Source organism: Lasiodiplodia theobromae, assembly GCF_012971845.1.
Source record: "Lasiodiplodia theobromae strain AM2As chromosome Unknown scaffold_15, whole genome shotgun sequence".
Taxonomy (NCBI): Eukaryota; Fungi; Ascomycota; class Dothideomycetes; order Botryosphaeriales; family Botryosphaeriaceae; genus Lasiodiplodia; species Lasiodiplodia theobromae.
In genome coordinates this window covers 329,750-354,288 of record NW_023336355.1, presented here as the reverse complement: position 1 = coordinate 354,288, position 24,539 = coordinate 329,750, and the positions used below count along the sequence as shown (strand labels likewise).

The window sequence follows — 24,539 nt, the reverse complement described above, 5'->3', positions numbered from 1 at the left end:
CTCGGCCGGTGTGTCCAAACAGGGCACAAAGCCGTGCGGTGGGTTCAGCTCAAATGGACGGGTGGTGCCGCACAGCATGTCGTTTGGAAATGCGGAGAAGCGGTAGGGAAATGCCGGAGACACAAGCGAGGCCGGCACGCGTCCACGCGTTCGAGGGGCAGCTAGCGTGTCCGGGCGGTCAGACGCGGCAGAATGCGCTGGAGCCTGGGCCGCTGATGAGGTCATCAGGGTGGTGTTCCATTTTGGGCCACCGCGAAAGCCTTCGCTTTCAATTCTCTACCGCTGCGCCCTTTGCGACTATCATCGCCATAATCTGCGCTGCGCTTCACACTCCTTCATCTGCTTCTGCGCGCGTCTCCTTATACTCTCTCACACCCTGTAACCCGATCGCGACCGCCTGTTGTTGCCACCGACAGCTCGTCGCAATCAGGACGCGCATTCGAGACACCGCCGTTGACTCCACTACGCACTCCCACTGCGCGTCTGGCTCACCTGCACTATCACGCTCACTCAGCTAGTGATTGTGAAAACCAACCATTCCCACCGTTATCTCGACCTCGAGGTCCCCATCGTCGGCCCCTACGTTCGCGATCGCGCCACCTCTTTATCCTGGCCGCAACACCGCACAACGCAATGTCGGGCCCGTCGCCCAGTGACGAGAGTAGCCTTTCTAGCTTACCGTCCTCACCCGAGCTTGATGTCGAACAATATGCTGAAGTCGATGACGAATTGCCGCGCATTGACAAGGGCAAGAAAAAAGCGGAAGAGTCATCGGATGCCGGGGGATCGGATATAGATGGCGATGGCGATGAGGAGAGCAGGCTGAGGTTCCTCACCACCATCCGTGACCAGGATGATCTGGAACGCGATATTGGTCGTCAGGCCGATAAAATGCTCACCGAGCAAGCCGATGAACGTGACAACAAGCGCCTGCAGAAGGCGCTGGCCGAGAGACAACGCTGCACCACCCAATTGCAGAAGCTAGAAGAGCGGCTTGCCGGTCCTGGCGGCTCTACTATCAAGAATAAGGTCAGGAAAGATATTGCAGACATGAAGGCCCGCATCGACAATTTGAGTTCCGATGTCCAACAGATTGAAAGCCGCATCGCCGAGAGGCACCATCCCAGCAATGCTGATGGCCTATTGGAAGTTGGGGGGAACCGCCAACAGCCGAACGAGAGCCGTCGAGACTTCCTCATCCGCACCGGCAAGATTACTCCGTTCTCTAGGATGGCTCGTCCTCCGAAAAGAGTTGCCGAGAACGTGTCTGACGTACTCCTTGACGCCGAGTTGGGAGAAGATGAACAGGAGGAAGAGGATTTGGATGCTTCGTTCGCCCCAGAAGGCCCAGTATCCCATCGAAATCTAAAGAGGCCCGGCTTTGCAGATGACTTGAGCGAGACTAGTTCTACCATCTCTAAAGAGGATGCACGGCCTACGAAACGCCGCAAAGCTAGGACCACGCACGAGGATGAAGAATACTCGGAAGCATCAAGTGCCGAATCTGCACAATCGGATGACGCATACGATCCTGGAATGAACGATCGCCAGTTGGCTACTCTCGGCTCAACTGATGAAGAACTTGACGGCGTTGAAGATGACGATGATTACGACATGACTACTCCGGGACGCAAGCCGAAGCCCAAGCAGGCCAAGTCCAAGAAGAAAGTAAAGGCTGAAAGTGAGGGTGGCACTGACGAGGAAGAGGACCTTGTGGATCTCGATGACGGAAATGAGGCTCATTATCAAGCCAGACTAAACAAATGGGTGAAGGAGCGCAGCGCTGCCCGTCGCAAGGCTCGAGCCAAGCAGACCTCAGGTGGCAACTCTCTCCCACTGGATGATGACGATGAGAAGCCCGAATGGCAACAACCTCTTCCCCACATTCCCGACACGGCCTTCGATGGTGGCTTCAGAGTTCCAGGTGATATCTACCCTAATCTTTTTGACTATCAGAAGACTGGAGTCCAGTGGCTTTGGGAACTTTACAGCCAGCAAGTCGGTGGAATCATCGGTGATGAGATGGGTCTTGGCAAGACTGTTCAAGCAATTTCCTTCATCGCCGGACTCCATTATTCTGGCAAGCTTAACAAACCGGTCATTGTTGTGTGCCCTGCAACCGTCATGAAGCAGTGGGTTACTGAGTTTCACACCTGGTGGCCTGCTCTTCGAGTGTCGATCCTGCATAGTTCCGGAAGTGGCATGATGGATCTGAGGCGGGAGAACCAGATGGAGCAGAACATCGAGTCACAGTCTTTCTCAAAGAAGCAGCCGCTGACGAAGACTGAGAAGTCTGCAAAGCGAATTGTCGACAAAGTCAAGACTGATGGGCATGTTTTAGTAACGACTTACTCTGGCCTTGCAACATATGGTCAGTTCCTCATTCCTACTGAATGGGAGTATGCTGTTCTGGATGAGGGCCACAAGATTCGTAATCCGGACTCGCGCGTCACCGTCTACTGCAAGGAACTGCGCACTGCGAACCGCCTGATTCTCTCTGGCACCCCGATGCAGAACAACCTCGACGAATTGTGGTCTCTATTTGACTTTGTGTATCCAATGCGTCTTGGCACTTTGCCAGAATTCCGCAATCAGTTCGAGGTCCCTATCAAGCTTGGTGGATATGCCAACGCATCGAATTTCCAAGTCGAAACAGCCATGCGATGTGCAGAGGTGCTAAAGGAGACCATCAGCCCTTACCTTCTACAACGCTTCAAGATCGATGTCGCTGCGGATTTGCCAAAGAAAACAGAACGCGTCCTGTTTTGTCGGTTGACTGTGCCCCAAAGGAAGGCCTATGAAGAATTCCTTGGCTCAGAGGAGATGGGCTCTATCCTTGATGGCAGGAGACAAGCACTGTTCGGAATTGACATACTACGTAAGATCTGCAACCACCCCGATTTGATTCACCATAAATCGCCGAAATTCAAATCAGATCCGAGATATGGAAGTGGGTCGAAGTCTGGCAAGATGCAAGTCGTAAAGGAGTTGATTCAAATGTGGAAGAGGCAGGGTCACAAGACTCTTCTTTTCGCCCAGCATAGGATAATGCTCGACATTCTGGAGAAGTTCATCAAGAAGCTCGGCAACATCAACTATCTGCGTATGGACGGATCCACGAGCATCAAAGCCCGCCAGGATCTTGTCGACAAGTTTAACAATGATCCAGACCTGCACGTCTTTCTTCTAACCACCAAAGTGGGTGGCCTTGGCGTCAACTTGACCGGCGCTAATCGGGTCATCATATATGATCCAGACTGGAACCCCTCAACCGACGTGCAGGCTCGAGAGCGTGCTTGGCGTCTTGGGCAGAAACGCGAAGTTGAAATCTACCGCCTCATGACTGCTGGTAGTATTGAGGAGAAAATCTACCACCGTCAAATCTTCAAGCAGTTCTTGACGAACAAGATTTTGAAAGATCCCAAGCAGCGCCAAACGTTCCATCTCAGAGATTTGCACGACCTCTTTACTCTCGGCAACCCCAGTGATGAAACAGAGACTGGCAATCTCTTCCAAGGTAGTGAAACACGAATCACTCATTCGCCCAAGGAGGCTCATGAACAAAGCCCAAAGCAAGAAGAAGCGATGTCCGATATTTATGGAATTGAACGTGGAGAAGATTATCGGACAGAACAAAATGATGTTGAGGCTGGAGGACAAGGAGCTCCTGCTCAGCCTGCAGGCTCCAACAAGGATGAGCGCCTGATGACCAGCATTTTCGCTCGTAGCGGTGTTCAGAGCGCGGTTGAGCATGACTCTATTATGGGATCCAATAGCAAGAAGAGCGCTGTTGGCCCCGATCCGGTAGCGATTTCCAGGATGGCTCGCGAGAGAGCCGAGCAGGCTGCGCGCGAACTCGCCCGATCTGCCGAGATGGCTCGAAACACGCCAGCTGGTACGGTGACCTGGACCGGAGAGGCCGGTACCGCCGGTCGTCCACCCAGCCCTCCGCCTCGTCGTGACCGCTTCGGTGCATCGCGCGGATCTCTTCGAGGCGGTCGTGGCGGCCGCGGTGGTCTATCATCCAGCTCCGTCCTCTCCCACCTCTCCGCCCGCCAGGGTCGTGACGCCCCCGCCGCCAATAGCGCTGCTCGCCGTGCGGCACCTGGCTCTGCTAATGGTCGGTCATCTACCCCCCTCAACAACAGTGGCTCAGCGTCTTCGTCTCGTGGTGGCACGCCACGCCCCGCTGTGGACCGCAAGAAGGATCTGGAGGGAACGGAACTGTTCAAAGCCATCAGGAACTTCATGCGTGCTCACGAGGGCGTTGTCTACACGGAGATGATCAAGCAGCAGTTCCAGTGGCAGGTTGGCGAGGGCAGGGAAAAAGCAGAGGAGTTCAGGGCGATGTTGAACATCTTGGCGAAATTAGAGAAGCCGAGTCAGGGTGATGGAAGGGGCAGGTGGAAGCTGAAGCCGGAGTGGAAGTAATGGAGTCGATGTGGGAAGTGATGAGACGGTGGTTGCAGTAATCGAGGAACGAGGGACTGCGGCGAAGGGGGATCATGCGAAGACTTGCACTTACAGGAGAGTACGATAAAGATGGGGTGATGCAAGAATATCGTTTGGCGGACAAGAGGTAAAGGAGTGTATGATAGGATGATACCCAGTATGGGCTTTTACGGCGCAGTGGCGGCATTTCTTTTAAGAATAATGATACCACATATGGATGAGGCAACGGTATTTCAGCCTCTTTGGGGATCCTGATGGATCTCGGAATCATCACAAGTTTCTTTAAATTTTAGGTGATTTCGAAACTCAGTCCTCCAGAGTCAGAGGAGATGGATGTGATGCCATAAAGGACAATACGGCGTACTAGGGCGAGAGCTTACTCACATTTCACGCTCAAGCAAATGACCGGCGTCAGCAGCTCGCCAAGAAAGTTTGACTTATCTAAGTTGATCAAATCGAATCTGCAGAGAGACATACGCTGACGTTGCGAAGTTCCAAAAAGTCGTTCGGTACGGTTGCTCGGCGCCGGGGAGGGTAGGCCGACGAACCAGCGAACGAATGCCGAATAGGCTTCACAACAAGTTAATAGCCTATTTGCATCCAACTCGCCGATATGATTTCTGCTCCTGCTCTCTAGACTGATATTTCAACCTGCCGTGACCCGTCAACGATACTCTTTTGCCCCATCCATTATCTTCTCCGGATAAGAAACATCTCCGCCAATTCCCATTCCCTCACAGCAACAATGGCGACAAAGTTGTCTCGATCGGCAGCAACGCGCCGCTGTCTGCCGCTCTCCCCCACCACGCCCCGCATGACGACCACCCGACGACGACCACAAGTGCTGTATCAGAACCACCACCATCAACACCTACGTCTCCAGAACCCAGCACCAGGAGCAACATCCGTGTCCCTCTTCTCCACCACCGCCGCGGCGCAGCGCATGAACAGCCTCATGGACACGACCATCCTGACCGAGACCCAGCACGCGGTCCGCGAGGGCGTGGCATCCGTGTGCGCGCGCTTCCCCAGCAGCTACTGGCAGGAGCGCGACGCGACGTCGACGGACCCGACCGAGTTCCACGCGGCGCTGGCCGAGGGCGGGTGGCTGGGCGTGGCGCTGCCCGAGGCGCTGGGCGGCAGCGGGCTGGGCGTGGCCGAGGCGACCGTCATGATGCAGACCATCGCTGAGTCCGGGGCGGGCATGGCCGGCGCGCAGGCGGTGCACGCCAACGTGTACGCGACGCAGCCGCTGGCCCGCTTCGGCAGCGATGCACAGCGCGGGGACGTCCTGCCGCGCGTCGTCGCCGGCGAGTGGCGCGTGTGCTTCGGCGTGACGGAGCCGGATGCCGGGCTCGACACGCTGAGGCTGCGGACGCTCGCGCGGAAGACGGAGGATGGTGGTGCGTATAGGGTGACGGGCCAGAAGATCTGGATCACTTGCGCGCAGGTGGCACGGAAGATGATGCTGCTGGCTCGCACGACGCCCGTGGAGGAGGTGAAGAAGCCGAGTGAGGGCTTGTCCCTGTTCTGTATCGATTTGGATAGGACGAAGCCTGGGCTGGACATGCGGAGGATCAGCAAGATGGGTGGCCGCGCTGTTGATGCGAATGAGGTTTTCTTCGACAACTATGAGATCCCGGCGGATACGTTGATTGGCGAAGAGAACAAGGGGTTCAAGGTCATTCTGCACGGAATGAATGCAGAACGGTGCTTGTTGGCTGGTGAGGCGTTGGGGCTTGGATACGCGGCATTGAACAGGGCGGCCGAGTACGCGAGGGAGAGAGTCGTCTTCCAGCGCCCTATCGGTAAGAACCAGGCTATTGCGCATCCGTTGGCAGATGCGTATATGAAGCTTGAAGGCGCAAAGCTGGCAACATATCATGCTGCACGACTGTTTGACGCGAGTAAGACGGACGACTCAATCACGCCGCATTCGCTCGGAGTGGCGTGCAACAGCGCAAAGTACATGGCAGCTGAGGCAGCATTTACGGCATGTGAGAGGGCTGTACTTACGCACGGCGGGATGGGATACGCTGCTGAATATGACGTCGAGCGGTGGTTCAGGGAATGCTTGGTTCCCCGGATTGCTCCTGTCAGCCGAGAAATGATTCTGAATTACATCAGCGAGAAGGTCCTGGAGCTACCGCGTAGCTATTAGAGAACCCAATTGATAGAATACTGAAAGCAATCTCTTTAGACCGTACCGGCAGGACGTTGAACTGGATCAAAAAGTAAGCCGAAGTCCAGTGTAGAGTTATCCATTCCCTCCCAGCTCGTGCTGAAGAAGTTCAAGTATAGGTCAGATTCGAGCGCCTCGGGCTGAGTCTGCAGGGAAGTAGCCGGTAAATTAGCGTCAGTTGTAGTTGCTGAAGCGGTCTCCACAAAGTTGGGCCCGTCGGAACTAATTGTAGCATTCGTTTGATCTCGAGTGGCCTCTGTATGGTCTCCGTGGAGCCTTCTGGCGGTGGATTTGTCCAAGTATTGGAAGAAAAGATCAAGGACAATGTTGTTTATGCTCCAGTATTTTTGAACTTCTTTGAGGCCGAGCAAGCACATTTGTGCCCTGTTCTCGGCAAGCCTTTTTGCCACGTCGTCGGCAGTCCGGATTTCAATCACATTGATGCAAAGAGCCGCGAACAAGCTTGTGATCCTACCGCAACATGATTAGCTATACTTGAAGCATACCACTGCATGTGAGTTACTCACAGATGCATCTGCCCAAATCTTATGGTTTTCTGGGCCAACATATCTTCTGCAATCCTGCTAATCCGGCACGCAGCACTGATAGCAGCTTGCTTCTCGGAACTATCGTGACTCCGCAGGAATACTCCCCTGTGGACTAGGATGCGCAGGTGACTGGTAAATGATTTAGTTCACAATACTCCGAAAATGGCAATGCAGCACTCACTTGTAAGCCAGGTGCAAGAGATGCACCCAAACTGATGTCTGCTCGGGTTCTGGGGCATTTCTCATGTCTACTGGAAGACCATCTCTCCATCTCTCGAGGGCTGATTTGAGGCTGTCTACGCTTTCTTGAGGTGAAGGGATTCGGCCTGGGACAAAATGTATGTCGATGATCTTTCCAAGCAGACGGGCGATTTCAACCATCTTCGTAATATAGACAACTTGCTCCGGTCGAAAAGCTCCAAAATTCGTGGCTGAGTTATTGTCAACATCACTCGCGAGATCGGCCGTTGTGAGGACTTCGATGTCACAGTCTTCGTCCCGGATGCGACTGGGCAAGCCCAGAGAAGCTGCTGCCTGTCGTTCACGGACATAAATGGACCACCAGATCCTCCTTCGCAGAGCAGAAATGTTGGGGTCCCCGGCGGTGAAGCGGGTAGATCTGTGCAGTCCGAAGGTTTGGGCTAGGGTGATGGACACGCCCAGCCAGTACCGCACGTCACGGATATTGGATGGTCCACCTCGCCAGAAGCTCATCAAGAACAGAGACTGCAAGATGGTGAGCTGGTCTTTCTCCCAGTCAGCATCGAACAGAAGCCGTGCTCGGTTGTAGAATGAAGATTTAGCTTGGAAGCGACTGCTGAATCCCATGGCGGCAATGATGCTCTCATCACAGTAGGTTGCTGAAATGAAAAGCATGGCTTGCAGCAACAACGGGGAGACGGTTTTGTTCAAGAGATTCGACGCAACTTCTGGCCTGGAGACGATGGGGAAGCAGGGATGAAACCATGTAAAGTAGGCCTGCAAGGCTGGCAAGCAGCTCTGCACCTCGGGAAATGTAAAGGTGCCTTCTTCGTTAAGGTAACGTTCGGTTCTTTCATTTGTATTTTCGGTGTGATGCGTATCAGTGTGAGGGGTATCGAACATTCCAGGGTAGGACAAATTTCTACTGTGTGGTTCATGCGGTGAGGGGGCAGAGCGAGGAACTGAAGTGAGGAGGTTGGATTCCCCGAAGAAGAAGCTGCTTGCTGTTCCTGGATGTAGTGGAGCGGTTTGCGGCGTATCCGGCTGTAGCCGGCGGGTTTCCTGCGCTTCTCCATCTTGTGGATCGGCGTGGTTCTCAGTATTGGCCAGCGTGGAAGGGACGTGTGTATGGTCTACGGGCACAGTGGGCGAACTGGGAGAGCCCTGCTGGGGTACATTATCTGACAGCTGCTGTCGAGACTTCCTTGGGTACCTGAAGTGGGCGGTTCAGCTACGCACGGGTTGCTCTAGCATTGTGTATTACCGGCCTCTTTTTGATGGGAGAATTTCGCACGTCTTCCCCGAAGAGCGGCAATTGGAGCAGGGCTGAGAGTCGTTGACATTGCAGCGGACGCGTCGCGCGTTACACTCACGGCAAGCCTGTTTGGCGCGTTGTCTCGTGCGGCGAGCTTCTGGCATGACAAGTCGACTGTAAAGTAGAGGATGATGAGTGTGGATTGTGGGGCGGAGGCGACTCGTGCCGAGCACACCCGGACTCGGTCATCTCCGGGTGACGTCACTACCCAAAGAAGAAGGAGATGTTTACTATTACTCAAAGAAGAAAGAGACGTTTACTAGTACTCAACCAGACCGAAATCAAATCCTTGCCTCAACACGGTACTGCTCCTGTCCTTTCGTGGCTAGCTGGAGGACCCCAAGAGCGTTCTTCTGAGCGTTATGCTCGGTGCAACGACTCATCACCGCCTTGATTTCACCTGTTGAAATTTGTCAGCCTAGTCCAAGACGTGAATATGAGTGCACTTACTGAATTCGCGGCGCGAACCATCTTTTCCTCTGCAGCGAGTGGTCTCTTGAACCCAGTCGACCCTCTCCTTCCTACACTGCTCGTATAGCTGCAGGCGGCGAGGAATGTCCTGCACCGTCGTTCCCAAAGGCAGCAGAGCGGCCAACGCGACACCATCCTCAATTGCCTGGGCAGCGCCTTGGCCCATATCTGCATCAACTGTCAGCAATCTCTCCGGGGAAGAGCACTTGAGAGCTTCTCTTACAAGGAAGGAAAGGATGCGCTGCATCACCGATCAACGCCACGCGTCCATTGATCCAAGTGGGGAGGACTTCCATATCCAACAGATCCCAAACCGCCACTGTTCCATCAGGTACCTTCTCCAGCATCTTCTTTACCGAAGGCGCAAAGCTGGCGAACGAGCTGAGCAGCTTGTCCTTGTTGCCAGATTGATTCCAACCTAAAACAGTCAGCTACGCTCCGCATACTCTCCGCAGACACTTACCTGGTTGAATCTCGCCCACCTCTCCCACCGGCACAAATGCCGCGCAGTTCATCAGCTTCCCTCCCGAACACGGGTAGAAGACGATACGGCGATCCGCACCCACCAGCTCCGTCAACACGCCCGGCTCCTCGGTAAACAGGTGCAACTCCTTGTCCTCCGCCAGCGCCTCGTACGGCATCAGCCACCTGTAGCAGCACTTCCCCGACGTCTTCGTCTCAACATGCCTTCCCACGACCGCCTCCCTCGCCACCGAATGCACGCCATCAGCCGCGACGACCACATCCGCCGTCCTCACCTCGCCCGTGCCCGCCAACCGCACGCTCGCCGCCGCGCAGTCCACCTCCTCGACGGGGCAGCCGGTGTGCAGCACGACGCCGACGTCGGCCGCGCGCCGCTTGAGTGCGGCGTGCAGGTCGACGCGGTGGCTGAGCCAGTAGCGGGCCTGCCAGCCCGCGCGCTCGGCCGGGTCGACGGCGATGCGCACCAGCATCTCCGCCCGCGGCCCGTCGCGCACCGCCATCCCGCTGTACTCGGTGCCTTCGAACGTCTCCGGGAAGATGGAGAGCCCGTTGAGCAGCGCCGTGGCGTTGGGCGCCAGGTGCACCGCCGCGCCGACTTCGCGGGCGAGCCGGGAGCGTTCGAGGACCTGGGAAGGGAAGAGTGTCAGTTGTGAGTGTGGTCTGGTTTGTATTTCACTTTTCCTTGTTGTTGCAGGAAAGTATCCACTTTTGCTTTCTTTCATTGGGTTGGGCATACCTCGACCTCGTGGCCTTGCTGCCGCAGCGCAATGGCAGCTGACAGACCGCCAATCCCGGCGCCAACGACGAGAACTTTCAAAGCTGGTGAAGACATCTTGGACTTGATTGCTGAGATTCGCAAAGAGCTGTGTGTATAAAGAAAACAGCAAGCTGATGGCTGTTTCGTGGAGCTATTTAAACACTTTCATACGAAAGGAGGTCCGCGAGACGTAACGTAGATCATTACCGTGCTGAGAGTAAACTGGCAACTGACCATATTAAGGCAGACCGAGGCCGAGGCCGAAGTAGGAGCAGAGGTACGAATGCACAATGAGAGATGAGGCTTATACTAGTGGGGCTGACAGGCAAGATGACGACGTGTGGGCCAATACGAGTCCCGTTTGTCGGTCTCGAGGGCGGCCTGGATATATTGCTTCTTTCTAGGGCCATGTCTCTATTGCATGCTTCCACCGTTGATGATTTGAACATTTTCTGCCGAGCCAGCAGTCTGTTGTTCTTCTTGATCTCATGCGAGTCAGTTTTGTACATTCTGCGGCGTACTTAAGCTTCGCGGAACGGCCCTTAAGGCGCCATTGGCAAACCTTTTTTTTTCTGAGCCACAAAAGCAAGACACTGATTCAGTACATGCTTCTTTCTTTCCCTTCTCCCACCCTTGCCGCACCCTGGCAGATTCATTTGGGGCTCCTTCCGATCGGGGCCCCTGATGCAAAATCTTCAATCAGCGTCGGCGGTGCAGAATGCCGACTTTTCGGTAAATTCGGCCTCCAACAGCGCCGCCTCGGCCGAAGATTCCGGTTCGTCAGAGATGAACGTTTGCCTCGACCAGAGTCAGACCATCTTTGGATACATCTCAATCGCCGACATTCGTTGCTTTCCGCGCTTTTCCGGAGCTCTGGTATGTATGGTCTGAGAAGGGGGAATTCGTTACTATTGGCCGTTCGGAAGGGCTCATCAGGTGTCAAGAAGAGAGTTGACTAGGGTCCCGGCGAGGTGTCGGGAACACAAAGACCAAGATTTCTTATGTGCATTGAGCCAAGATATGCCGATCGGATGGATGTGTGTTGGGTGATGACTAATTCAGAGTTTGTTGGTACTTAGTGTTGTAAGCTTAAAATGACTACGATACTTATATACATCAATCCCATAGAGCTGAGGAAGGTGTGCTTCGATTTTCTCAGAGCGAAGACTCACATTTTTTTGGATGCGAAATCATATGTAGACAAAATGATATTTAAGTCGATGTAGAAGAAGCTTTCCATTATTGTGTCCCAAGACCTGTCGTTGGTTGAATTAGTGATGATCACGCCTGTGCCGCGATTATATGTCGTAATATAACAGCTCATTCATTTGCGTTGCAACAGTTGCAGCGTTCAAGCTTTTCGGCTTCAACTCACGGGTTTGCTCTAAATAGCCATGCTATCGTGGGCGCGCGGAGGGTAATTGCGATAGCGTGTGGGAAAAAGCTGCACGGGCCGAGCGCAGGAAGGGCGTAGTCAACAGTATCGAACTATTGACACGCATGACGTTGAGCCAATGGAAATGCTGCGGCGCATGCGGTCGGAGGGTAATGGGTGAGCCCGGAGATGAGTGTGGTCCAGGGAACTGTTTGCAGGAGTGGTAAAAGATCTTTGGGTTGCAAATGATGCTTGGATGGAATAGGGAGTTAACAAGCCTTGCTATGGGACTGACTCAAGGTCTTATTTGGTGTTTTTTTTTGCTTAGAGAGCATTTCCCCTGGTTGACATACGTTGCTGACGGTGACGCTATGCCATGTGCTCATGCAGGACACCAACAGGGGACACTAGTCACGTTTGATAATTTTCTTCAACATCGCTCGTGGCTGGGCAAATAAGATAAGCTGGAGAATTACCGTGAAGCTCGTAACGAAAATCCCCTTGCGCAGCAAGTTTTCGCACAGAGGAGTATCTTGTGAGAAATGATATGTCATGCTTTGGATAGAAGAGTCGGGCTCCTTCCGCAATGTGAGATAAGCTCGACGCGGCTGCATTGACTTGCTCCATGACTTCCCTCTGCATGTCCATTAGGGTACTCTGCCGCAGCTACTCTTTTAGCAGGCGCACATGGTCAGACGGCCCCAGGATTGATCCGCGCTAGCACCCTATTTAACACGCTGCTCCACCTCGATCGCGCTCGAACACAAAACAACCAACGTTGGCATCTTCACCGCACCAGCGACTATATCGCATCACCACCATTGCCCGTCGGGCAGTGCGCCTGATCACTACCATCACTGCCTTTCAACGCCCTGCCTCACCAAGAAAGGCCCTCCGATCCACACAGTAGACCTGAGCGAGCGGCAGGTCTCGAAATCAAGCATGCAGCATGGGCAGTAAGCGCCACCTCACATGTACATCATCTGGACACCTACTCACGTCACAGCAGGAATGGAGCAAATGGTCCGGGCTGGCGTATCGGACAGATCAACGGAGTTCAGCCTGCACAGAAATCAACCAATGAACAGCAGTCAGTGAAATGCGCTTCAAACATAGGTGATTCATGCACTAACATGAGAGTAGGGACAACCGCGTAGGTGCTCGGAGCCGATTGCAAGCTAGAAAGGCAGTATCTCAGGAGCTTGCGAAACGGGCCGAGAAAGCACAAGAAGAGGGAAAAGAGCTGGACGAAGAACTTGAAGAAGCAAACAGCCAAGTGGAAACTCTCAAGAGAATTGTGGAAGTTGAGGAGATGAATGCATCGAAGAGGCAGAAGCTCTCCTCAGTAGAGGAGAGGATCGCGGAGCTCCAGCGATCACTCAAGAAGACTAAAGATGATGGCAGTAGCAATAACCAAAGTATGCCGGTGCCTGGGACCGGCAGGTTCGGCGATCAGATGCCAATGACGCCTTCAAGTGGAGAGAAGGGAAAGCAAACGAATGGGTTACAAACCCTGCATGAAGGAGATGACATACCCCTTGTGCAAAGGTCCAAGACTGGCAGGGATATCTCTACAGGAAAACCCAATCCGGCTCCAGCGAACCAGCAGACAAAGGAGGACCAGGTGACTGGAAACCAGACCAAGGCTCTCAATCACACCCATGGGGTGTGGTCAGAGAAAACGGCAAGGGACATGCTCGGAAACAATATTGATTTTCCCCTGATCCAAACAGTCTTGAACTACTTTGAGTCTTTCATGTCTGAAAAGATGCTGGATGAACTGGCTGAGACACTTCGGAAGACTCCTACTGCCCGAGGTTCCCTTCGGAAGCTACGTAAAGCTTGGGGCGGCGACAAGCATGATTACTTCCTGGAGTGCACGAAATGGACCAAGACGCGATGTGCCACCCGAACCCTCAGCTGGAACAAGTATTACCAGAATGGCTATCTGGTTTACACTCACGGCGGTCCCACCTCTGCAAACCGGAACATTCCGATAGCGGAGTACAGAAAAGCTCACAAGTCCCCACTCTTCGGTCATGCAGTCTCGCTACACATGGCCAACAGCGATACTGACCGTGCTAACCTCAGTAAACTTTACCGTTCTTATCTTCAGACGGAATTGGCTGGCTCAAGCCCTTGCTATGCTCATGTTGCTGGACTTCTTGGTTCAGAAGATAAATGCCTGAGATGCGGTACTAGAGGATCACTCAACGACCTCAACTGAATCACCGAGCCTCCTTCGAGAAAGGTCGTAGACAAGGGTTTGGGAAACAGAATGTCGAGCCTTGGAGAAGGCTACGACATACTCTTTTGAAGGCAGAAATCGCAGATCCAGACCTGCCTCACATCAAAACATTCCTGGTCTTTCTTCTTCCTTTTGACTCTTACTATCAGGCGTTTAAAAGTCCAGCATCTCTTGACCAGGCTTACGAAATTGATCAAAACCTCGTCAGCATGAACCTTAAAAAGCAGGATTGCCCTTTTCTTTTCTTTCAACAGGGCTTTTTCTCGAAAGATGGATTTGTTTTTCCTGCTTCACTACTACACTTTCATGGGAATACAAAACGAGCATCCCGAGAAAGTGGACAGGACCAAAAGAGCTTGACGTGGTAGATAGAGAAATTGAGTATTGAATCACTTCCCACAAAGACAGTACAGTGGGGGATCATGTACATGAAAACAAATACTTGAAGCGAGAGGCAAGGCAGATGTTTTTCACGTTCATCTGCCTCCCATGAGCGATATCGCACTCACAGCAGATATAAAAATACCAAAGACAACAAAATGAAATCACAATGCCTACCTCACCCTCCGGTACCCCCTTTGTTCTCCCTCCATCACTACGTAGAGCAAACCTCTGTCCCGCGTATACATGCCTCGCGAGCTCACTCGGGCCGGGGCGAGGCCCCGCCTGCTCTCAGACCCCACTCGCGTCCGAACACCGCTGAACTGTGGGGCATATACTTCGCGAACACCGTCACGGTGCACATGAGCAACGTGCGATGCCGGATGTGCAGATAGACATTACGTGCATCGATTATGAAGGAGAAAATACGAGATTTCTGCCTCCGCTTGACGATCGTGTGGGAGCGAGCGAGCGAGCGAGCCATGGCTTGAGCGGGGTGCCATAGCGACGTCATCTGTGGAGGAGAAAAGGAGTGGATGGAGTGGAATGAATTTCTGCTGTGAATGGTCAAGGCTAAGATGAGGGATGAGAGACACGCACGGGCGTGTAGGGAGGTTGGGGTCCGGAATTTGGAGGCGAAGGGAGGAGCACTGCGTTGTTAGAAAATTTTTACTCGCACGTACTCTGCTTTCTATCCGATACCGTCGTTATTGATGCGTTCTATGGCGTCTTTTCTTCCCGCAGCCATGACGATCGACCCGAGGTCAGTCGGTTGAGCCGAGGTGGCTTGCGACAAGCCGCGGGTGGAGCGAAGGATTTAGATTGTGAAAGGGGAAGCGAAGCCGACAGACATCATCTTCTGGGCTTAGCAGGTCGGGGAGAAACCTGATAAGTGGATTCAGATCTGCTGTTGTTGATGGTTAAAACAATGTTTAAGTGTGGTGGTAGCTAGCACTCGCAGCATAAAGCCAAGATCCGGTTCTCTGGAAGCGTGGCGTCGGTTGGCGCGGGGGGAAGCATACCCGCGGCGAATGGGGCATAGTTTGGAGGAGTGAGAAACCAAGGATTTCTTCATCATTTGTTGGTGTGGCAGGTGACGCAGCGTTGGGAGGACGCGAAAGCGACATGCTTGGGGTGATGGAAGATGTGTGGTTGATTGGCATTCAACTCGAAACAGAACAGTGCCTGTTGTCCATTGGCTCCGATTGACGGGATTGCAATTGCTTCTTCTGCCTGGGGCGGTTAAATACGGCTCATTCGCAGAGCTTGCGCGGGCACAATGGCAGTACGTAAGAAAATCGACGGCAGGATTGCTTTGTATCCAATAATTAATGAAGAAGTCGATATGAAGTTGGTTCCTGGTAATTGATTTCTCCGCCGTAAGGCGGAACTGTAGCCGGCGCTTGCGATTAGTGGCGGAACCTTACGGCGCCTCCGAAAGCACCATGACACCAACAGCTGAGGGAAGAGAAAAGGATGACGAATGAAGAAAAGGGAAAGAGGCTGAAGGGCGTCCGATGCCGGCGAATCCGATCCAATCGTTGTGGCGATAATTTGACAGAAGCCCCTGACGATGGCACAACATTGTTGACGCTGTCCAGACATTGGACGTAACGTTTGCACTTCGGTCGGGGCCTATGTACGCAGTGAGCTAGAGTTGCGGGAGAAGAATGGGGACATGGCTTTTGCTTAAGGGGCGGTTTTGGAGCTTCCCAGTTCAGCCTAGAGCGTTGGGTGGGTGGAGGGCAATTTTTCAGCTGGCCGAAGACCCTTTGCTGCAATCGGAAGCAATGGGCCGAAAATCTTCGATCGAGGCGAAGCGATCGCGGCGCAGTCGCGTGAAACGCTTGACGTGCATCGTTTGCTCTGGCGCAGTGAACAGAGACTGGCACCATGGCGTCAGCTTGCAACAGCGGCGCGGTGCTCGCATTCGCGAGTGGTTGGCCGAAAGACGGAACGGTCATCTCTCGGGTAGAGGCTGGTTTATGCGCATAGCACGTTTTGGCTACTCGACTTGCAACTAGCTGGAAGGGGAGTGTCCTGTGACGATGGGTGAAGCTGCGATCGACCGGTACAATTTCATCTGCATAGGGAAGTTGTCGAACCGCTTACGGCTGCTGACTGCTCGGGTTTTAAGGAGGCCGGGTCCGATATTTGTCGTGAGCGTTGGAGATGCTTAGTGGCTCCGACAAAACCGCCCATTGGCGCGCAACGGTGGCCTGATAGGTTCCAACGGCCAGATATCAGAGCTCAATTCCACCGTCTGGTGTCAATCATCGCGCACAGGCTCCAACAACGTCATGGGCGATGGCGAGACTGCCCACGTGGTGAGGGGTGAGGCGAGCTGATCTGCGCAGACAAGAGATGCACAGTGGGGCGCCAGGGCTGCAGGCGCAATGCACATGCAGAGACTCGATGTCTGAGAGCACGAAGTGCACGAGGGGCGCGGCAAGCAGCAGAGGAGCGCGGTTACAGGCGCGACGTTGGAGGCGCAAGAGTCATGGAGCGCGAAGCAGGCGGGCGGAGTCGTCGCTGCCGCAAATCTCCGGCTTGAGCCAAAACTCCACTCTCACGGCTGCCCGACACGGACCACCGCTGCCGATCCGGCTTACTTTGCACCGCACTAGACCAGAAGTCCTTTCCAACCTCGCCACCATTCTCGCTGCTGGCTGCGCACCTGAGACGTGCTCAGAACGTATCCACCAGGCGCAACGCCGTCTGTCTTTTGGCCCAACTGCCAGCCAAGCGAACGCCTTCCGTCCCGTCTCTGGCAGCCCCGGCCCTAAACACGCCTCATACCACCTGCCGCCTACCAGCGGCCCCGGACAGCACGGCCCCTGGTGGAGCGATCTTATTCCTGGCTATTGTACCTATTTGGCACGGCCTCTCCTTTCCAGTGCAGTTAGCGATGGCGACAGAGACCCAGCCCACCGGGCCAAGAGCATGCGATGCTTGCCCAAAGAGCACCTCACCAACGGAATGAAGAAGGAACCCGGTCGTTTTAAGGCCCAAGACAGCAGTGCTTGTCCCATGAGGTGCGATCAGCCACTGACTATCGACGCTGATCCACGTGCGTCTGGGTCTGCGTTATGCCGAGCACAATCTGTCAGCAGTGATCGTGGGGTTCAAGGGTCTGTGTCTTAACGCGAAACGGCCGTCCTCCGAGCCGCCACGCTGCATCCACTTGGCTGGGCCTCTGACCTGACCAGGGGGCCCAGCACGCCGGCGCAGGAACCCGGGGTCGCGTACCAAGACCTCCTCCACCATTCTGATCGTTGGCGTGTGCTCCGTTCACGCCCCGAAGCATTTCCGCTGTGCCTCTCTTAGCACTCTCTAGAATAATGGGGCCCCTGCGAGGATCTTTTGCGCTTAAGCTTCTCCATGTCAACTGTTGATAATACCCGTCCTCGCCCTCCTCCTCCCCGCCTCTGGTCCCCTCTGGCCTCTCCAAAGTCCATTCGACTCCCAACTCCACATAGTCCGCCATGGCTGCTTCCGCCAATGGGACGCGCTTCGCCGCAACCGTCGTCACCATGACGGTGCTGGCCTTTGTCATCCTTTCTGCCCGTCTCGCCATCCGAACTTGCGTCGTGAAAAGCTTTGGGGCTGATGACTGGTTTGTCATTTCTGCGATGGTACTGTACATTCACCCCTCTTGACGCCGCCCATCGACTGACTTCTCGACTAGGCTTTCACCATCGTCATGGCGGCTATGATGCTTTTGCGTGCGGCTCCCTCTTGCCCATCTCACCTGCGTCCTCAACTGACCCCTGACAGAGGTGCACCATGGTCTCGGCATGCATACGTGGGAAGTGTCCCAACTGAACCAGATGGAACTTTCCAAGGTGTGCAAAATCGTCCGTTTCCTTCCAAAGCTCTCGCTCAACCTTGTCTAGTACTTCTACGTCAGTGTCATATTTTACAACGGCGCCGTCGGTCTGGTCAAGATCTCCATCCTATTGCAGTATCTTCGCATCTTTGCCATCAAGAAGATGCAGCTGGCTTGCCGCATCGTACTGGTACTCAACAGCTTGTTCACCCTGGAGACGGTCATCATCAGTGTCTTCGACTGCACGCCTATTCCCTTCTTCTGGGATAAGTCGATCAAGGGTGGTCACTGTGTCAACTTCGGTGCCATGTGGTTTTCGCACGCATCCACCAACATCGTTTTTGACATTGTCCTCGTAATTCTGCCGATGCCTGTCATCAAGAGTCTCAACCTCCCCAAGAAGCAGAAGATTGCGCTCATGGGTATCTTCGCACTTGGAACATTGTACGTCTCACGTTTGAGTCAGTAAACATCCGCTAATCATGATTGGCAGTGCCACTGTTACTTCGAGCCTGCGACTCTCGTCGATCTACAAGATTTCATACTCCAACGATGTTACATACGACAATGTCGGCGCTGCTCTGTGGTCTACCGTAGAGATCAATACCGCCATCATTTGCGCCTCGCTACCCACCTTCAAAGCCTTCTTCAACCGCATCTTCCCGCACCTTTTGGGATCGACGCGAACGCAGAGCTCGGCAAACCACCGCAGCCGTACGTGGAACTCTCGCCTCGCACTGGGGACTACCAAGAACCACCACACCCTTTGTAGCATGAACGATCAAGAGCGCGGAGAGTGTGACACGGTGCACCTTGAGCTGGCTCGCCGGGACGGCCAACTGAACGCGGTGAGGACGAATTGCGAGAAGGCCATCGTCATGTCTGAGGGATCCAGCCACTCGAGCAGAGACAGCGACGACGGCATCAAAGTGGTCACAGTGGTCACGCAAAAACGGACGCGGTCGGGAAGCGATGAGCCGATTACACCTACGTTGCCGCCGATCGAAGTTCCAAGAACACCAAGTCTCACGCAGAGCGAGAGGGGCTTTTTCATGGAAGGTGGCCGACATGAACGGATATGATGACCGCGAGTGGCGTTTGGGCGTTTTCCTCTCACAGGCATTTACTGTGTGATGACTCAAGGATGGCTTCAATTATACCCCTGTATCTTTATTCAACTACATCTTGACACGACAAAGGGCCGGCGATGCCCTTAGACATAATCACCTACAGAAAAGATCTCTTTTGTCTCACAACCTCGGGCGTACGGGAAGATCCTAATGCTTGACTCATGCGGCTATGAGGCAGTAGCTTTCACCGGCCCGCTGCGTGGATGGTCTGATTTGACTTTCATAGCCACGACAGGCTCAGCAAGCCAAAACCTTAACCAACAATGCTTGCACATCACCAGTGACGCGAGTCGGTACAGCCGCAACACTTGCTGCCACAACATGGTATGGGAGTCTCGCGCTGCAACGGCCATCGAGGCTGTGCGAGCGGGGCGCGTTGGAAGTAACGCCTCTCATATTTCGTTTTCCTTTTTCCCATCACGTTCTCTCGATGCATGCGCAGTCACTCAGGAACACGACCTTGTTAGGGCTGAACTCGGTCGCATGTTCCGAGTCAGGGCAAGGTTTGTTCTGTAAGCAAAATTAACAGCGGGCCGCGACTGGAGGGGGTGGGAGATTATCCCGCGTCGTTCCCCCGGTTACAGATAGATTAAGGTGATCGGCTGCCTTCGGTTGGGCGGTCGGTTGGTGATGCGACGGGACCAAGACCGGTCCGCCCGCAGCCCCTTCCGCTAACTTGTTAACGCCAGCCAGCCACAATTAAGACTCCTAACTGCCGAAGTGGCGTCCGGCTGTTACTGTCCTCTCGTATAGGCGGAGCGAAGGTAGCAAAGTGGTTGCGCCGGCTGTTTTGCGTGGCCAGAGTCAAAATGTTTCGCATGTAAGTGGCGGCGTCCTTTTTATTTTCGCCCTGCTTCTCTGGTTCCGCGTCTTTCTCGCACTTGACAGGGAGTCTTGAGTCGAACATGTGAATGTCCTTGTCTGAGATTTCTGACTGCCGTACGACCCCACAAAACCTGACTAACGAGGCAGTTTGAGCGCGCGTTCCTACCCTTTCCTTTTTTTTCTCAACACTTCTTTTCTTTTTGTTCCCTTTTGCTTTTCCTCAAACGGTTTGCGATCCGAAGCAGGGATGCTGACGTTATCGTGCCGCCCGGACGCTCCTCGCACCGCGACCATCAACGACCGGACTCTCCGAGGCGCCCGGGAACGAGTCACGTAGCATCGGGGGCGTGCGGTTTCGAAAAGATATGTAGTGGCGCTCCAGCCAGCCACTGTCCACCCGGTCACGGCCCGCTCATCCAGACCATAGGCTCACGATTGATCATTGCTTCAGACGAACTTGGTTTGGGGGGCGCGCCGGCGTGCGGATGCGGAGCCATTGCCTCGATGCCCCCCGAAGCTACCTCGAGAAAGGAAAGGCTGGTCATGTAGCCGTGTCACTGCTACGCTGCCCCACCATTCTGAAGGCTGAGCCCGTATTACGATGGATTTTCCTGTTTATGATTTTGCTCCCCCCGTCGGCATGCGACGATCGAGGTGTCGGGCCATGCTTTCTGTGCAAGGCGAGCTGTCGCCTCTCCATTCTCAAATACTGAGTATAACGCAAGCCCGCGCGCGTTCTCCGGCCCGGAATCAATCTGCAGCTGTACTACCTACTCAGATCGGATATGAGATCATAATGCTTGGTGGTCGGGATCTCAAGGCGAACGCGTCTCAGCTAGCAGTGGAACTTCTTGTGTTTCCCCACCTCGTCACGCCAAGCGGAACGGATGCACGGCAGGGGGACCCTATATCGAGGCTGTGATCTGGATTCATCATCCTTCGCGGCCCAATTCCACAGGAGCTCTTGTTCTTTCTTCATCCTTCGGAATAGCCGGTGCCCGCTCTCTCTCTCTTTGCTTTTTTCTCTTCCTTCCTTCCGATGTCAATTAAGAAGCAATGCGGCCAATCAAATCTAACCAAGGTTTAAACCGCTCCTCTGCCAAGTGTCTTGCTTTCCGCTTCCAGTTTCACTACCGTGCCAAGGAACGAGACATGACTCTTGTCGAACCAACACCTCTCCTATGGTCTTGTATTCTTGTAGACTTTTTGGCCTCACTATAAGTTCGACAGAACTGCAGCTGCAGTGAGGAAACTCAGAAGCCTATTAGGGATTACAGGATACGGTCCCGCAAGCCGATGGCCAGTCGAATTGAAAACGTTATGTCGCAGGCAACAAACTTGAGTCTCAATTTAAGTAGAGAAGTATTTGCCTCATTCTTCATCGATGGATTCCAGAACCGGAAGAAGAACGCCCCGAAGAAAATAATTCAAAAAAGAATGATAATAGAGTGGTGTTACCGGGCGCTTATGCAGTAGCAGGGATAGTCTGGCGTGCGGTAAACCATGTGCTGGAGAGTCCAGTAGTAATCAGTCTGCTTCCAGAACAGACAGAGGCGCAAAACTTAGGGAACCACGTGTATCTTGCTTCCAGTCAATTGAAGCACATCCACCCGGCCTGAACCCACCCCGTCAACCCAATCACCACCTCGGACAACCAATCAATCACTCCGCCGCCTTCCCCGGCTGCAAATGCGGAAAGTTCCTCTTCACAGCCGAGAAATGGTCGGGCGCGGGCCCGGTGAACAACAGCTTCGAACCGGGCGAGACGTCCTTGATCAGATTGACAGTCCGCTCGAAGACCTCGGTCATGTCGGGCTGCGCGCGCACGCCCCAGCCGACGACGATGCCGTCCCAGGACCGCTCGCGCAGCTTCTGCTCGATCTCGCCGACGTAGACGCGCTCCTCCTTGTCCGGGATGAAGAGGTAGAGGTCGTGGGTGAGCCCCTCGACGCCGTCGAGCGTCTTCAGGCCTTTCATGACGGCGGCGCGGACGGCGGCCGTGTCGATCTTCTCCTGCAGGTTCGCGGCCGCCCAGTCGAAGTCGATGCCGATGGTGAGGATGAATACTTGCTGTTGGGTGGCCATTGTTGATTGTCGAATTGTTGAGGGGAAGGCGGAAAGCTCGAATGGAATGGTGTGGGTTTGATGTCTTGTTTCCGGGCTTTTATGGTTTGGCAACAACGCGCGGTCGTGTTTATCACCGTTTATATGCTTTTGACAGCTGTCAGTCGCGTGACGTATGTCCCATAGTTCGGGCGGTCGGAAGCCGAAACACTACGGACCTTCCCCGCCCTCCCGTCGTAAGCGTCGGGCCCGAACACAATACAGGACACGAAGTGTCCGTAAGATGAGCTGGTCCAGATTCCTGCGTGCGCGCATTTATGGGATTACTTTTCTTGGTGGTAATGCTTGGCTCGTTGCTGAGGAACGAATAACATCAAGAATTGATGGTGTTGCGTTGGCAGTACTGCAGGGATCAATTAGGTTCTCACTACTACAATGTTCTAATAATATTTTCGGAACAAATTCACCTAATTCCCGACGTCGTCATGTGAAGTTTGGTGAGCGGACTCTATGTCGATTGCCTGGTACATTCCCAAGATCCATGTCAGATTGGTCTCTTCAGCAGTTGTTGGCACAAGGCACGGATTGAGATGGCCGAGATCACCGATGGGCGGCGGCAATCAATCGTGCACCTTCTGTAAGGGCAACAAGGTGTTCAGCAATGCGGTAACACAGCGGCCCTTCAGTGTGACTTTGCTATGTCAACGTTCAATACCGCAAAGGAACATGAAAGAGCTGTTCATACTTAGAGCCATGCTTGTGTGATATGTTATTCCTACCAAAATTCTGCGGCTATTATGTGGCATGTTGCTTGTCAAGTGATAGACAGTTCCTAGAGTTGCCCCAGTTGAAGGGATTCAAGAAGTTAGTTTGCTGGCATACTTCATTTTGTTGTGGAGCAATAAGGAAAACCCACATTTTCTCAACAGTCACTCATCTGTAGCTCATCTTAGCATCTCAATAGGGTGCTCCTATTGAGAAGTTCCCGCCTGGCACGACGTGGATGTGTGAGCTTTTCGCCAGGCGCGTGGGGAGCCGGAGCTACCCCACGCCCGCGCATATCGCAGCGGAAAAGTGTTGGAGAGGTGGCGGAGGTGTCAGAGAGGGAAGAAGTGGCCATGGCGATGATGATGGAAGCTGAGGGTGATCCGCCGTGGTCTCGTGGGTTTTTTGCCAAGCTGGTTTTCCTTCCAGGGGTTCTTTTTACTTGCGGGTCTGCAAGGAGAGGGTGTAGAGAAGACGGAGGTTATCAGGTTGAAGAATGGTGATGATAAGGTGCGTCATCCATGAGGTCAACCGGCAGAAGGGAACAAATGCGGAAATCGGTTGGCGAGAGGCTGGTCGAATCGCTGGTAGGGGGCTAATAAGCGCAGTTATCTTCATTCTACGCCAAATGTTTTGAGTTGCGGAAATTAGACTTACACAGCATCCACGGACGGTGCACCGCGCGTTCGCGATCCCGCTTGTTGAGGATGTGCCAGATCCTCAAGCGATCAACCTGCTCTTCGTCCTCGTCGTTCCACTGAAGTTCAAAGTGCGGCGGCCACATGCCAGCGGCATTCCTGGCGAGGAAGTCGGCGATCTTGTTGCCTTGGATCTGGCCTCGTGGAATCCACTGGAGCTCAACCTCAACACCCTGGGAACGGATGTCGTTCGTGACGCGGACTATCTCCCGCAAAAGGTCTCTGCTCCAGTTATGAGGGCCAGGAGGTCTCGCCTGGCTCCTGCGGTAGGCGCGGATGGTGTCGACGACACGGAGATTGTCTGTGTAGATGGCGACGACACGTTCGTGCTGGTGTGCGCGGACCGAGGCGTATCCACGCTTCAGGGCCATGAGGACGGCCTTCATCTCGGCGCGTCTGATGGTGCAGGGGTGACTCCAGCAGTCAGGCTCTGGGCAGCACTCGCACCGGTAAACTTGAACCTCGTCCGCCCATTCCCAACCACCATCGGGCAAGGGTCGGCGCCAGACTACGGCCGCTGCGGCGTGATCGCCCTCGGCACCACCCTCGGGCTTGGTGCTGAAGTCGTTGGTGCGTCTCATAGACGCGTCTGTCCAAAAAACGGCGCGTTCGTGGGCGTCGCTGCGGAAGTATTCGTACGCTGCTTCGGAGAGGGCGGCCGCACGGTTTCTCTTGGAGCACGGGTCGTCCTCCGGATTCGGGGTCTTGATCTGACCCCAGAACCTCTCGACGTTGTCGTGGAGGCGGAGCGCGATGCGGCCAGAGAAGACGGACGACATGGCTGCGGAGGTTGTTGGTGGAGAGGAGCTCGCGAA

General features: G+C 54.2%; 8 protein-coding genes across 8 annotated transcripts; 4 read left to right on the top strand and 4 right to left on the bottom strand.

The window, feature by feature from the left end:
* Window positions 1–633: 633 nt before the first annotated feature.
* On the top strand, window positions 634–4,431 carry LTHEOB_5466 (DNA repair and recombination protein Rad26; the record flags this gene model as incomplete). The annotated part of the gene is made up of 1 exon (XM_035514614.1): window positions 634–4,431. One exon carries the CDS (start codon window positions 634–636, stop codon window positions 4,429–4,431), a length of 3,798 nt encoding a protein of 1,265 aa, XP_035373756.1.
* Window positions 4,432–5,266: 835 nt separating this feature from the next.
* On the top strand, window positions 5,267–6,613 carry LTHEOB_5465 (Acyl- dehydrogenase; the record flags this gene model as incomplete). Its single annotated transcript, XM_035514613.1, has 1 exon — window positions 5,267–6,613. One exon carries the CDS (start codon window positions 5,267–5,269, stop codon window positions 6,611–6,613), a length of 1,347 nt encoding a protein of 448 aa, XP_035373755.1.
* Window positions 6,614–6,648: 35 nt separating this feature from the next.
* Window positions 6,649–8,058, bottom strand: LTHEOB_5464 (uncharacterized protein; the record flags this gene model as incomplete). Its single annotated transcript, XM_035514612.1, has 3 exons — window positions 6,649–7,105; window positions 7,162–7,311; window positions 7,364–8,058. 3 exons carry the CDS (start codon window positions 8,056–8,058, stop codon window positions 6,649–6,651), a joined length of 1,302 nt encoding a protein of 433 aa, XP_035373754.1.
* Window positions 8,059–8,979: 921 nt separating this feature from the next.
* Window positions 8,980–10,484, bottom strand: LTHEOB_5463 (Monooxygenase FAD-binding protein; the record flags this gene model as incomplete). Its single annotated transcript, XM_035514611.1, has 5 exons — window positions 8,980–9,098; window positions 9,149–9,337; window positions 9,393–9,587; window positions 9,633–10,278; window positions 10,389–10,484. 5 exons carry the CDS (start codon window positions 10,482–10,484, stop codon window positions 8,980–8,982), a joined length of 1,245 nt encoding a protein of 414 aa, XP_035373753.1.
* Window positions 10,485–12,864: 2,380 nt separating this feature from the next.
* LTHEOB_5462 (Tropomyosin beta chain-like) lies at window positions 12,865–14,011 on the top strand (the record flags this gene model as incomplete). The annotated part of the gene is made up of 2 exons (XM_035514610.1): window positions 12,865–12,874; window positions 12,975–14,011. 2 exons carry the CDS (start codon window positions 12,865–12,867, stop codon window positions 14,009–14,011), a joined length of 1,047 nt encoding a protein of 348 aa, XP_035373752.1.
* A 3,887-nt stretch (window positions 14,012–17,898) lies between these two features.
* LTHEOB_5461 (Pth11-like integral membrane protein) lies at window positions 17,899–19,324 on the top strand (the record flags this gene model as incomplete). Its single annotated transcript, XM_035514609.1, has 5 exons — window positions 17,899–18,048; window positions 18,102–18,138; window positions 18,191–18,258; window positions 18,310–18,686; window positions 18,736–19,324. 5 exons carry the CDS (start codon window positions 17,899–17,901, stop codon window positions 19,322–19,324), a joined length of 1,221 nt encoding a protein of 406 aa, XP_035373751.1.
* Window positions 19,325–21,859: 2,535 nt separating this feature from the next.
* On the bottom strand, window positions 21,860–22,282 carry LTHEOB_5460 (Ubiquinone menaquinone biosynthesis methyltransferase; the record flags this gene model as incomplete). The annotated part of the gene is made up of 1 exon (XM_035514608.1): window positions 21,860–22,282. One exon carries the CDS (start codon window positions 22,280–22,282, stop codon window positions 21,860–21,862), a length of 423 nt encoding a protein of 140 aa, XP_035373750.1.
* A 1,363-nt stretch (window positions 22,283–23,645) lies between these two features.
* On the bottom strand, window positions 23,646–24,503 carry LTHEOB_5459 (uncharacterized protein; the record flags this gene model as incomplete). The annotated part of the gene is made up of 1 exon (XM_035514606.1): window positions 23,646–24,503. The coding sequence occupies one exon, from the start codon at window positions 24,501–24,503 to the stop codon at window positions 23,646–23,648; it is 858 nt and encodes a 285-aa protein (XP_035373749.1).
* Window positions 24,504–24,539: the final 36 nt, after the last annotated feature.